The sequence below is a fragment of the Cannabis sativa genome, chromosome 3 (assembly GCF_029168945.1).
Source record: "Cannabis sativa cultivar Pink pepper isolate KNU-18-1 chromosome 3, ASM2916894v1, whole genome shotgun sequence".
In the NCBI taxonomy this organism is placed as follows: domain Eukaryota; kingdom Viridiplantae; phylum Streptophyta; class Magnoliopsida; order Rosales; family Cannabaceae; genus Cannabis; species Cannabis sativa.
In genome coordinates this window covers 44,797,700-44,810,646 of record NC_083603.1, presented here as the reverse complement: position 1 = coordinate 44,810,646, position 12,947 = coordinate 44,797,700, and the positions used below count along the sequence as shown (strand labels likewise).

Genomic DNA, 12,947 nt, shown 5'->3' with positions numbered 1-12,947 from the left:
AATCAAGCATCACCAATAATAGTGTCCAATAGCAACAGTCATTTCACTACTCACTGGAATCTACATCAGTCCCACCTAATGGTCAAAACTAAAGATTATAATAGAAATCTCAGTTTTTTTTTCATACATATAAAAACAATATATGATCAAGATAAAGAAACAAAAATAGCGAGATTCAAGCTTTGAAAGTGAAAAAAATGAGAAGCAGATTGAAAGTAAACAGAATATGAACCTCAATGAAGATGTAGAAGAAGTGGATGCTTAGAATATGATGGTATTAGTCCAATCCAAAACAAACCAAATGAAACCCAGCTAACAACAATTCAATGAGTCTTATTCTGATCTACCATAATAAGTTGGGATGCTTCACCTCCAAAGTGTTTCTCAACTTCTCCAGCCGTACCAGCTGGTTTCTTCACTCCTATAGGTTAAACATTAAAATAACCACATAAAAAGCTAAGAAAAGTCAGCACTTCATGTTAAAATTTGGCTCCCAACACCAGAGGGGTCCTGGCCTAATGAATCAATATAGAGTCTAAAAGTTAGAAAATCTAATAAACGTAAAAGCTTGCAGCAGATTCAAATCTTCAATTAAGAAAAGAAATACTCACTATGCCTTATAACTTTAATTCCAATAGCCTTTTCAAGTGCCTTAGCTTTTGAACCATCATGGACATACTCATACAACCCTAACAAAAAAATAAAAAATAAAAAATATAACTTTATATTGAAGAAAAATAGCAGCATGAACATGAAACCTTTTAACAAATTTAGAAAGGAAATTACCAGCAGAATTGCTGAACACTGCAATATTGGGTCTGAAGATTGCTCTACACTCGTCCAACGAGGAGGCAAGAGGAGCCCAAAGATTCAATTGACAAGGGGCAGTGATTGTATTATCTTTATCAAACACAACATCCTTGAATTTCCTTTTACGAAGTTCAAACCAATCAATGTACCTTATATCGGGCACAGAAACATGAGGGAGAGCCAAATGTCGGTCTTTAAGGACCACTCTTGCCGAACAAACAATGGCACCAAAATTAAACAAAATCCCAGTATAGTGAGAAAAGAGAATTCGCTGATGTATTTTTGGGATTTATTTTATTTTTATTTTATTATACAAGACTAAAATGTATCGTTCATTAGCTTGAGTACACTGCCAACGCCATGAGTATGCACAAGATTTTTTGCTCAAATCTCCTTTCCGTATCAAATCTCCGGTTGTTTTCTTTTTAAATGGGTTGTGATTCTCGAATATTTAATATCAGTTCAAATATCAATTCAAATATTAATGAGATTTGTTTTATTATTATTTTATTATTATATATAAATAATATTTTATTATTTTATTAAATAAAAATAAAAAGTCACCCATGAATTTCTCATAAACCAAGAATTTTAGTTATATAGACACACTTTATATAGAATAGATATCTAAGCAAATAATATAAACAAAAAAAAGAGAATAAAAAAAAAAAAAAAAACAGAAAAACGCCGTTGCCGGGGATCGAACCCGGGTCACCCGCGTGACAGGCGGGAATACTTACCACTATACTACAACGACTTTGTTGAAAGTTAATTTATATTATTAAATTAGATAGATTAAATTTGATCATAAATATGGTCAATAAATGCAGCCGGAAATATATAATTGCGTGTTAAAAAAATTACGGATATAAATTTGATTGACAACTACCATGGTGGCGTAGTAAGTGAAATTAAACATGCAATGAAGTTAGAAGTTGGCATTTACTGATTGGCCATTTAATATAAGGATCGAAATAAAATAAAGAAGGCCACTAGAGGAGCCATACTGGTGTTTACATTAATTTTCATTGGCAAATTAATGTAGGCTTTATTAACTTATCCCTAAAAAAAAAGGGAGATTCAAACTTTATGACCTTATAAAAGTACGTATTTTGAAAAAAATATAGTGTTTTATTTAGAAAAGTATCAAATTTAGTATATGTTATATTAATTTTGTAGATAATTATTATTGTTCATTGATTATTATAAAGCTCTTTATTTACCATGACAATATATGTATTTTGTTTAAATTATATGTTGTGTATAACACAATTTTATTTTTGTGCTAAATGCACTCAAAATGGTTTAAGGAAAATTATATTTTAAAAATAGGTAGGCATTTTTAGTTTTTTTTTAACAAATAAAAAATCAAGTTTTCCTTTTATAAAATGAATAAATAAATAAATCTCATGTGCTTAATTACTTTGAATTGACATACAAATTAATGTATATAATGCCAAACCATCTTAAAATATTGAGTGTATAATTTTGAAAAAATTGAGAGTGATTCATGTTGTGTCTAAAAGGTAAAAATATTTATGATGGTGTGATGGTTAAGATAGCTATTAAGAAAGCTTAGTTCAGATTCTTTTTTTTTCTTTTTTTTTTTTTTTTTTGAAAGGGTTCAGATTCTTTTTCCATATTACATGTTTATTATACATAACTTTTTTTTTTTATATATTTTTTTTTTAAATTGGCAGGAGTTGGTGGTGTAAACTCTTTAGAATAGATAGTCATTATGAAAATGTGGTCCAATGTCTCCATTTCTCTTAATTGCCTTTTTTTTTTTGGAATAAGAAAGAGATAGGGTGGTGTCTGTTATTTCCCCATCTTACCAATAATGGTTCCTTATTTTAGAGGGTTACCGACTAACATTTAGAGCCTTCATCTCATGGAGCATTGATACGAGATACCATACCAATGTATATGCTTGACGCTTTATAAATACTTAATGATTTTTTTTTATAATTTTTATTAAATTGTACCACGAGAATATTAAGTACCATAAGTATTTTTTAGCATTTTACTATTATATTGCCAAAATATCACTTTTAAGACAAAAATTAGAAAATGAATCTCATAAGTTACACTACATCAGGTGACATATTCAAAAATTTTACTTTGTGGAAGCTTATTTATCATTAAAAAAGTATTTATATTTACATTATAATCACTCTTAATAAATTTATTTAATTTTATGGAGCTTTTTTACTATTTTATTAGTCTATAATAATCAAATTGAAAAATTACATTTAATTTTTTAAAAGACAATATTTTTTATTAGTGGAGGCTATAAACTACAAGCATTTCCATTTTTCTCAAATTTGATACCAATAAATTGTTCAATATTGTAGAGGTTGGAGAACACAACCAATCTCTATTTTTCTCAATAATTTTTTTATTTTTTCAAAAAGATATTTCTTTTATATAAAAAAAAATTAAAAATGGTGGCACATATCATGATCCTTACCACCTTGCCATGAATACAAAATTTAATGATGACCCATTATTCAGGAATTCGAATGCCCTACTAACATGCCTGAATTTAACTGCAAACAACAATATATATATATAAATATTAATAAAAACATTAAGGAAAGCCATAATAACTTTAGCGTATCCCCAAAATCATTACCAAGGTGAAATCAAAACTTAATTACCTCACTATTATCAGTATTACACACCAACCAAATTTCTATTCTATGTTTATACTCCAACTTATAACATATAACAGTAGAACCTCTATTTAAGAATACTCTATTCAATTCAAGAATGACCTCTAATTTGTTATAAAAAAATCAAGTCTCGATTTGGGCCAGTTGTAAATAAGAATAACCTCTAAATTGTAATTAGTTATACATTTTTTAAGTCACGTACTAACAAAGTATACCTCTATATAAGAATAATTACATGCATCTTAATAAAATATATACATGTATTTTGTAAATTTATTTATGTAAAATTAATAATTTTATTTTAAATTATAATACATGTATGAAATTATATTTATTCTAAAATATTTTTATTATGATATAATATTAATGATTATTTATTGTTACATTAATATTTTTTAGTTTTTTAATTTTTTTTTCTAGTGTAATTCTATTTAATTATAACTTTCCAATTAGAATATAATTTACTATTCTTAGATAGAGATTCTATAGTATATAGTACAGCCAAGCATTAATTGGATTGGATCATAACAAGTTATAAAGGTCCCGTTCTGAAATCTGATTGGATGAAAGTCTAACCGTCGTGAATCATTCATGATCATCTTTCATACTAATTTTTCGTTTTAAAAAAAACAGACGTGAAATAGTACAACTGAAAATGAGGCTTCTAAAGTTTTATTAAATGTAATAATAATAGAGAAAACGTGATATAGTAATATGGGTCGTTGGGATATTTAAGAATATCAACCAAAACCATTATATATATATATGAAAAGGAAGAGCCAAACATTTAATATCGAGCATATTAATTAAAATTAGAGTAGTAATGACATAGTTATACTATTATATATAGCCAAATATTATGCACAGAAAATTCACCTTTAGTATTGAATGAAATCCTGAGTAGTGATTAGAGTAAGGATATATGTATGTATCTATAAAATATTACACGATGACGACGTGACACAATTTATTAACATAAAAAAAAACTAAAAGTAAAACCAAAGTTTAACAGTGAACCCATTAGTTGTTACTATTAAAGTAGCTATATATATGTATCGAAAATTGTACTCAAATATTAGAGTGACAATTTTTATTTTTTAAACCAATCAAATTTATCTAATAACTCAGTATTTAAAAAAATTAGTGTCATATCTCGATGTGTAATATTTTCACTAACGAAAATTTTTATTTTTAAAATTATTTTCTGGGAACGGGGAATATTTAAAAAGAAATATGAGGAAAACAATTCAGGGTAACAAACTACTCTCACACAATTTAATTTTCTCATATTTTTTATTTTTTTTTGATTTTTTTGATTTTTTCTCATAAAAAAGTTATATTTTTGCACAAATATTGTATAAAAACCAAATGTTCACTAACCTTATAAGTACATACATCATTACTTTGTACAATTTTTTATTTTTTTTATTAAAATAACTTACTTGTATATATTACCATTATTCCTTGCTGTTTTTATTCTCTTATTAACTCAATGCAGGTGAGGAGGTAGACCATGCTCATTTAAAGCTTCCCAACTACTTCATCTCAACATCTTATTTGACACCATACTCAATAAATAAACTTTCCCATCAAAACAAGATTAATCATACAGAAAGTGTTCTTCTATCAATACAAAAAGCATTATTTTCTTTCTGTAATATCAAATCATGACTATGATTATCATCACTGTAGTTACCATCTTGTTTCTTTCTTCTCCAATCTCTAATGCCAAAACCAATACAAACCCATCTCCCTTTAAGAAAATCTACGCATTTGGTGACTCTTTTACTGACACTGGAAATACTGTGTCAGTTACAGGACCAAGTGGCTTTGGCCACGTTTCTAGTCTTCCATATGGGATCACTTTCTTTCACCACCCAACAAATCGGTACTCAGATGGACGGTTGATGATTGATTTCGTGGCACAATCACTGTCGTTACCTTACTTGCCTCCTTATATAAGTGTTAAGGGAAATTCACCTAATGGGGTGAATTTTGCTGTTGCTGGTTCCACTGCTATAGACCACGAGTTCTTTGTTAAGAACAATCTTACTCTTAATATCACTCCTCAATCTATTCAGACTCAACTTCTATGGTTCAATAAGTATTTGGAGGAAAGTTTTGGGTGTAAAGTTTTGGATGAGAATTGTAGAGCTGCTGACCTTGATAATGCTTTGTTTTGGGTTGGTGAGATTGGTGTGAATGACTATGCTTACACTCTTGGGTCCACTATTTCCCAAGACACTATTCGAACATTGGGCATCAATAGCTATTCTCGGTTTCTAACGGTAAGATCTACAACTAGCATAATTGATAGTAATAATATGTGAAATTAGACCTTTTCTAATATCATTTTATATAATTGTGTTAAGCCCAAAATGATCAATTCTTTTTTAACCGAACACATACTATGAGTTTAGAGCAAGAAGATTAGTACTACCAATTAGTCTTTGTTGAGTTTTGTACTTTAGATATATATATAGGTATGTAATAGTTATAATTTTTGACATATTACCTACCTTATTTAGCCAAAGAAAATTTTAGTTTGATTATTAATGTAGGAGAATTTAATTATATTGTCAAATAAAAGCTAGCATGTAGTTTATACTCATTGCATATGTAAATGGTAGATATATGAATTATGACTTCTCTCTAAAATTAAATAAATCATACTATTATGACAAATAAATAGTCTTGCTCCACCAGTTATAAAGGAAAATTATTTTGACAATAATAACTTCTATAGCCTAATTAATGAAATGATATTAATATTTTCCAATTTATACGCATTCAAGACCTTTAAGGTAGTCTTAATGATGACATTAGTAGTGCAGACCTTAAAAGAGAAATGCTAAAAGGTATCAGTAGTGCCTAACACTCTTTTATGTATTAATATTACTAAGTATCGAGTCTCATATAATTTAATGTAATAATTTTTAGAGAGTATCACTAGCCAATCGCAAGACAACATGTCTAGAGGTACTGCTATAGGCATCACTGGTCCCTAATAGCAATGCTCCCTTTATTAATAGAGAAATGTTAAAAGACACCAGTGGTGCCTAACATCCTCCTATGTATGTGTTAATATTGCTATTGGTCTAACTAAGTATCGAGTCTCATATACTTTAATGTAGTAACTTTTAGGGAGTATCGCTAGCCAATCACAAAACGATATGTTTAAAGGTACTAGACACCATTGATATACCCAATAACAATAACAATGCTATTATTAATACTACCTATTTATTCAAGATCTCAATACTCTTATATAATGTATTGGTTTTTGCAGGCATTATTGAAAAAAGGTGCAAAGTATGTTGTGGTTCAAGGCATGCCAATGTCAGGATGCTTGCCTTTGGCCATGACATTAGCTTCCCCAGATGACAGGGACAACATAGGTTGTGTTAAGAGTGTGAACAACCAAAGTTACACTCACAATCTTTCTATCTTAAACCTGGTAAAATCTCTTAGAAGACAGTTTCCCCAAGCTGTTATATCATATGCCGATTATTGGACTGCCTATGAAACCGTCATGCAAAGTCCGGCTAAGTTTGGTATCAAGGAGACATTTAAAGCCTGTTGCGGCGCAGGTGAACCCTATAATTTTGATGTGTTTTCTGTTTGCGGGATGCCTTCTATCAGTGCCTGTTCAACACCATCTCAGTATGTGAATTGGGATGGAGTTCATCTTACTGAAGGAATGTATAAAGTACTAGCTGATATGTTTCTTAAAGGATCATTTACTCATCCTAGTTTTAGTTATTTGTTAGATACAAAATTACGACAAGGATGAAATTGTGGCAATTATATTCTATTAGGCTTCGAAAGGACAATACAAGAAAAAAAATAATATCTTCTATTCATATTCTATATGAAGTGCTTATTTTTTATTAGTGGGTACCTTAATTACAATACTAGTTATCTAATGGAGTACTTGCACTACAAGAAAACCAACTTTTGCCGGCGCATTTTTGCGCCGGCAAAAGTACACTAAATGCACCGGCAAAGCTTTGCCGGCGCAGTTGTGCGCCGGCAAAGCTTATTTGGGAAGCTTGGTCGGTAAAAGACTTTTTACCGGCGCGTAGAGTAAATGCGCCGGTAAAACTTCCTTTTACCGGCGAGAAATCACGCCGGTAAAAAATAAGCGCCGGTGTTAAAAAATGCCCTTATCCGCTATGAACCTGCTTTGATAAAGTTTTGCCGGCGCAATAGTGCGCCGGCAAAACTATTGGCGCCAATCGACGATTGGCGCCAATAGTTTTGGCTACTTTACCGGCGCTTGATAATGCGCCTAACAAAAGTAATAATATTTATTTTTTAAAAAAATTAATTAATTATATTTAATTAATTATAATATTAATTAATTAAATATAATTAATTAATTTTTTTAAATAATTATAATATTATATTAACAAAAAAACCAACATAATTTACATTAAAAGATAAACGAACATTAATTATATTATGTTCTACTAAAATGAGTATATAAACAAAATGTTAAATGTTTGAACCGGATAATAAAAAAAAGTACAGTTCTATAGGCGGGTAATGTCGTCATCGTTGTTTCTCTGAGTCTCGGGAGGCTGCGATGACGATCCAGCACCAGGAGCAGCCGATGATCCAGCACCAGGAGTGGGCAATGGTGGAAGATCCATGGGAGGCAAGTTGAAACCCGGCACAGCTCGAGAAAGATACTCGGCTGAGTCTTGGAATCGTACGAGGTAGAGTTGTTGTGTCTCATCTTCTTTGCCTCGTATGTTGAGTTGTCTGCTCCGCTTCCTCCACTTTTTTACGTAAAGCCTCGTCTTGTTCCATTGTAACGGTCGGTGGGGGTGAAGGATGCGTGGCGAGGTGCTCTTTTGGCCCCGACTCCGCTTCGATCACGGGAGATGGCCAAAGCCTCTAAGATGTCGAGATCGTTCCCCGAGTACTTGCGTCATAACAGGTAAGTCTCGGGGGTACTGTGTAGGATCGACAGCAGGCTCATCGGGCTCATCTTCAGTGGGCGCTGGTTGAGTTGCCGCTATTTCAACCATTTGCTCCTAAAACAAACAAATAAGTTAAATGGTTAATTATTAACAAAAAAAAAGTTAAATGGTTAATTTTAATACAAAATAAATTGAAAGAAATAAATAAAAATTGAATTAAAATGTAAACTTACGTAAGCTTGTTGTGCGTACTCGTTGCGCCAATTGTTGCCTTTATGGTGAAACTTTTGAAAAGTTTCCACCGCAGTTGGCAGTTCTCCTGTGTCGGGGTTAGCCTATTTTCAAGAGAAAATATATTAGTATTGTTATTTTACTAGAAAAATTTAAATGAATGATAGTTAAATATAAACTTACCCCCTCGACAACATGTGAAACAATAGGCTTGGAGCCTGACCTCTAGAAATTTCATCTTACCCCGAGCTTTCTTTATTTTTATTTGCTTTCTACTTTGAAATTAATAATTTTTCTAACAATTAATTATTTATTATTGACTATATAAATTAAACATTACTAAAATTAGAAATTTAAAAAAAAATGTACCTTTTGTTTGTCTGTGCTCCAATAAGCGATGCAGTCACTCCACACCTCTTGAGTTACTCCCTCAGGAGGTGACATGTCGGCCCTCTCCTGTCCAAGCTCCTCAATGTTTTGTATCCACTTTTTCTTGCAGTCTGCCCTCCAGTCACGTAAACCCTTTGACATCTCGTACTCACCGTAGTCTACGAATGTAGGGTTATCTCGTGGGAGGACAAACTTGGTCTGCAAAAAGTTACACATTAATACATTAATTACAATTTAATAAGAGTATAGTAATTTAGAAATTAAAAAAATTATTAAGACATACCTCAAGTCTATCCCAGAGGGCATTGATGTCAGCTCTACTGACATCTTCCCATTTGAATTTATTAATGGGGATAGACATCCGAGTCATCCATTTCGCCATATTGTTGAATTTTTTTCCGTTTTTGCCGACGGGGGTGCCAGTCTCTGCGTGCAGCTCAATCTGTAACTTGGCAGATTGTGTTTTGGAGAGCTCCTCCTCAACATTCTTGCCTTTGTATTTACCTCTGACCCCTTTCTTTTTCGAACTGCTGCCACCTGGTGTAGACATACTACATATACAACACTTTATTATAATTTGGAGAAGCGTATTTAAGAGTCCTTACTGACTCCGCCTCTCTAAACGGGTCTAAGGTATTTCGTGCATGTGTAAAATTTAAAAAAAAAAATTATCACTATGTGATAATACAAATACATTTGTTAAATCCTATCTTTGGTGTATAACCAAAGAGATCAAGAAAAGATAATACAAATTAAATTTTATGCTATTTTACAATATCTTATCATATACTTTACAATATCTTATGCTCATTTATACTTATTATAACATCATTTTATTACATTTTCACTTTTATTATTCAAATTAAAATTACAAACTTTTTTAAATTTATAATATCACTTTATTATATTTTAAATTATGTATTACATTTTTCACTTTTATTATTTGTTTAATTCTATATTATTTAAATTAAAATTACAAACTTCCTAAAATTTATAATATCACTTTATTATATTTTAAATTATATATTACATTTTTCACTTTTATTATTTTTTTAATAATTTATTATTAAATTAAAATTACTAACTTTTTCAAATTTATAATATCACTTTATCATATTTTAAATTATATTTTACATTTTTCACTTTTATTATTTTTTAAATCATTTTTTATTTAAATTAAAATTACTAACTTTTTTAAAAAATTTAATACCACTTTATTACATTTTAAATTATATATTACATTCTTTAATTTTTTTTTCAATCATTTATTAATTTTTAATCATTTTTTATTTAAATTAAAATTACTAACTTATTAAAACTAATAATATCATTTTATTATATTTAAAATTATATATTACATTTCATAATTAAATATTTTCCTAATTATTTATTATTTAAATTGAAAATATTTTTTTAATACCTAAAAAAATTATTATTTTACTAACTTTTTAATTACATATTTTCAATTTCAATTTCAACATTCAATTAATTTTACATCTTTTCTACTAAAATTTCGGCAGCATAACGGCTTAAAAAGTGTAAACCCAAAATTTTTAATACCTATAAATAACACAAACAAATATTTCCATACAATATATACACAAACAAATAATCCACCCATCCAACAGCAGTCAATTTTATCACAGAACCTACTTCTCTAACATGCATATACATATTAACTAATAACAAACACTGCTACGTATACTAAGCGAAAGCAAAAAAACATACCTGAATCGAGTGCAAAAATGACAACTGCAGGCAGCTAGCGGTAATCCCGAGCGGTCGAACACGGACCTAATTCCATAAAAAAGTAAAACCAAATTAAAAATTTAATACCTATAAAAATTTAAAAATTTTATCACATATCCATTACCCTACACTAACTTACACATACACACACACATACACATACACATACACATACACATACACATACACATACACATACACATACACATACACATACACATATACATACACTCACACACACTCACATACACTTATACACACACATATACATATATATATTTACATACATATATACATACATACACACACATATATATGCATACTTATTTACATACATACATATATATATACATACACCAATATACACATACAAATACATATACATGCATACTTATATATACACACCCACACCCACATACACATACACATACACATAAATACATACACACATACATACATACATACATATACACATATATATACACACCCACATACACATACATACACATATATATATATACATAATCCCACATACACATACATATACATACATACATGTATTTATACACACACATACATTTATACCCACATAAATATACATACACATACATACAGAAATACATACATATACACATACATATACTAATACACACATACATACACAAATCTATACATATAAACATTAAAAAAAAATTAAATTAAAAAAATTAAAAATACCTTAAATAAATTGGAGGAGGTGGGGCTTGGTGGTCTGCGGTGGTGGCTGGCGTAGCTCGGCCGCCGTCGATGGTGGTGGTGGCCGACGGTGGTGGTGGTGTTGGAGGTGGTGGTGGTGGTTTTTTTGAAGAGAAAAAGAGAGGGATTGAGAGGGATTGAGAGGGGGTTAGAAATTGAGAGAGATTGATAGAGAATGAGAGAGAATCAAAGAGAGATTGAGAGAGGGGGGCTGAGAGGTTTCAGAGAAAACCTAGGCAAAAAAATAAAAAATGGAGGAGAAGAAGGGGGCTTCGTGCTCCTGATTCATATATATACTTTTACCGGCGCATCCAATTGCGCCGGTAAAAGTGTTTTAAAATCTGACCTAAGTAGCCAAAAACGAGCGTTTAAGTAAATACTTTTACCGGCGCAATAAATACTTTTACCGGCGCACAATTGCGCCGCTAAAAGTATTCTCACTTATCACATCAAAATCCACACGTTTCCTTTAACACTTTTACCGGCGCAATGGTGCGCCGGTAAAAGTATTCCCACCTACCAAGGAAATCCACGCGGGAAGTTTCCCTCTCTTTTTTTGAGACTTTTACCGGCGCAATTATGCGCCGGTAAAAGTAAACAAGCGCCACAATAAATGAAATGAAAGGCGGCAAACTTCTCGCGCCTGTTGGCGCTTCATTTGGTAACTTTTACCGGCACGTATTCAGTATTGCGCCGGTAAAACCAGACTTTTACCGGCGCAATAATGCGCCGGCAAAAGTAAAGCCTAAATGGAAGTAGGATTTCAGATTTTATTTTATCTCGACAACCTTTACCGGCGCATTTGACGAACTGCGCCGGTAAAAATGCCTTTTCTTGTAGTGTTGATTTTTATAATTTTCGTTAACATTTTTTGTTATCATTAAAAAAGTATACATAAAATTGTTAGCTTTTTTTTTTTTTTTACATAATTTTGTTGAGTAGTTTATATGTTTGTAGTGTAATTTCCTCCACATGTGTTTCTTTTGGAGGGAAATGTTTGAGGAGCTACTATATATATATAAATATAGTAAATGGTTATGTTTATTATTGTGATTAAATAACACAAACTCAGACAATATCAGAGATCAAACAATCAACAAATATGTTAGCTAGCAAACTAGAAATTGAAAATGATAAATAAACCAGAAAAGTAAGAGAGAAAACACAAGAAATTATCCTAGTTCGGATCTCAATTAGAGTCCTACTCTAGCTCTCCCCCAAGGAGTTTCTCCACTAAGATTCAACAAGTTACAAACTCCAATTACAGTGTAGAACCACCAAGAACAATCAACGACAGAAATTGCTCTCCAACACTCAAACCTAGAGCTGCTCAACTATCATGACAACATGATTATAATCTATTTCTGATCTTGATCTTCTTTCACTCTCACCATATTTTCTTTATGTCTTAGTCTCTCCTTTTCTTACC

At 30.7% G+C, this 12,947-nt stretch overlaps 3 protein-coding genes and 1 non-coding gene across 5 annotated transcripts; 1 reads left to right on the top strand and 3 right to left on the bottom strand.

The window, feature by feature from the left end:
• Nucleotides 1-82: 82 nt before the first annotated feature.
• Nucleotides 83-2,710, bottom strand: LOC133036100 (phosphatidylglycerophosphate phosphatase 1, chloroplastic/mitochondrial-like). The gene is made up of 4 exons (XM_061112585.1): nucleotides 2,684-2,710; nucleotides 787-1,081; nucleotides 612-689; nucleotides 83-421 (listed from the first exon to the last, which is right to left on the bottom strand). Exons 1-4 carry the CDS (start codon nucleotides 2,708-2,710, stop codon nucleotides 324-326), a joined length of 498 nt encoding a protein of 165 aa, XP_060968568.1. The 3' UTR covers nucleotides 83-323.
• Nucleotides 1,496-1,567, bottom strand: TRNAD-GUC (transfer RNA aspartic acid (anticodon GUC)). Its single transcript has one exon. It is a non-coding gene; the product is annotated as a tRNA-Asp (tRNA).
• Nucleotides 2,711-4,981: 2,271 nt separating the features above from the next.
• Nucleotides 4,982-7,353, top strand: LOC115708775 (GDSL esterase/lipase At3g48460). Its single transcript, XM_030636787.2, has 2 exons — nucleotides 4,982-5,773; nucleotides 6,775-7,353. Exons 1-2 carry the CDS (start codon nucleotides 5,153-5,155, stop codon nucleotides 7,276-7,278), a joined length of 1,125 nt encoding a protein of 374 aa, XP_030492647.2. The 5' UTR covers nucleotides 4,982-5,152; the 3' UTR covers nucleotides 7,279-7,353.
• Nucleotides 7,354-8,945: 1,592 nt separating this feature from the next.
• On the bottom strand, nucleotides 8,946-12,322 carry LOC115709542 (uncharacterized). 2 transcript variants are annotated; one of them, XM_061111245.1, is made up of 4 exons: nucleotides 11,501-12,322; nucleotides 10,763-10,828; nucleotides 9,318-9,585; nucleotides 8,946-9,232 (listed from the first exon to the last, which is right to left on the bottom strand). In XM_061111245.1, the coding sequence occupies exons 3-4, from the start codon at nucleotides 9,582-9,584 to the stop codon at nucleotides 8,990-8,992; spliced, it is 510 nt and encodes a 169-aa protein (XP_060967228.1). In that variant the 5' UTR covers nucleotide 9,585; nucleotides 10,763-10,828; nucleotides 11,501-12,322; the 3' UTR covers nucleotides 8,946-8,989. The 2 variants fall into 2 exon arrangements, with proteins under 2 accessions (XP_060967228.1, XP_060967227.1); XM_061111244.1 differs by lacking the exon at nucleotides 11,501-12,322 and having other exon boundaries at nucleotides 10,763-10,990.
• Nucleotides 12,323-12,947: the final 625 nt, after the last annotated feature.

Coding starts and splice junctions, on each gene's coding strand:
- LOC133036100 (XM_061112585.1), bottom strand. CDS start 2,710: ATGCTCCATGAGATGAAGGCTCTAAAT. Junction 1,082..2,683: donor ATGAGATGAAGGCTCTAAAT/GTTAGTCGGTAA, acceptor AAAATACATCAG/CGAATTCTCTTTTCTCACTA. Junction 422..611: donor AATTAAAGTTATAAGGCATA/GTGAGTATTTCT, acceptor TTTAACCTATAG/GAGTGAAGAAACCAGCTGGT.
- LOC115709542 (XM_061111245.1), bottom strand. CDS start 9,584: ATGTCTACACCAGGTGGCAGCAGTTCGAAAAAGAAAGGGGTCAGAGGT. Junction 9,233..9,317: donor CCCTCTGGGATAGACTTGAG/GTATGTCTTAAT, acceptor AACTTTTTGCAG/ACCAAGTTTGTCCTCCCACG.
- LOC115708775 (XM_030636787.2), top strand. CDS start 5,153: ATGACTATGATTATCATCACTGTAGTTACCATCTTGTTTCTTTCTTCT. Junction 5,774..6,774: donor GCTATTCTCGGTTTCTAACG/GTAAGATCTACA, acceptor TGGTTTTTGCAG/GCATTATTGAAAAAAGGTGC.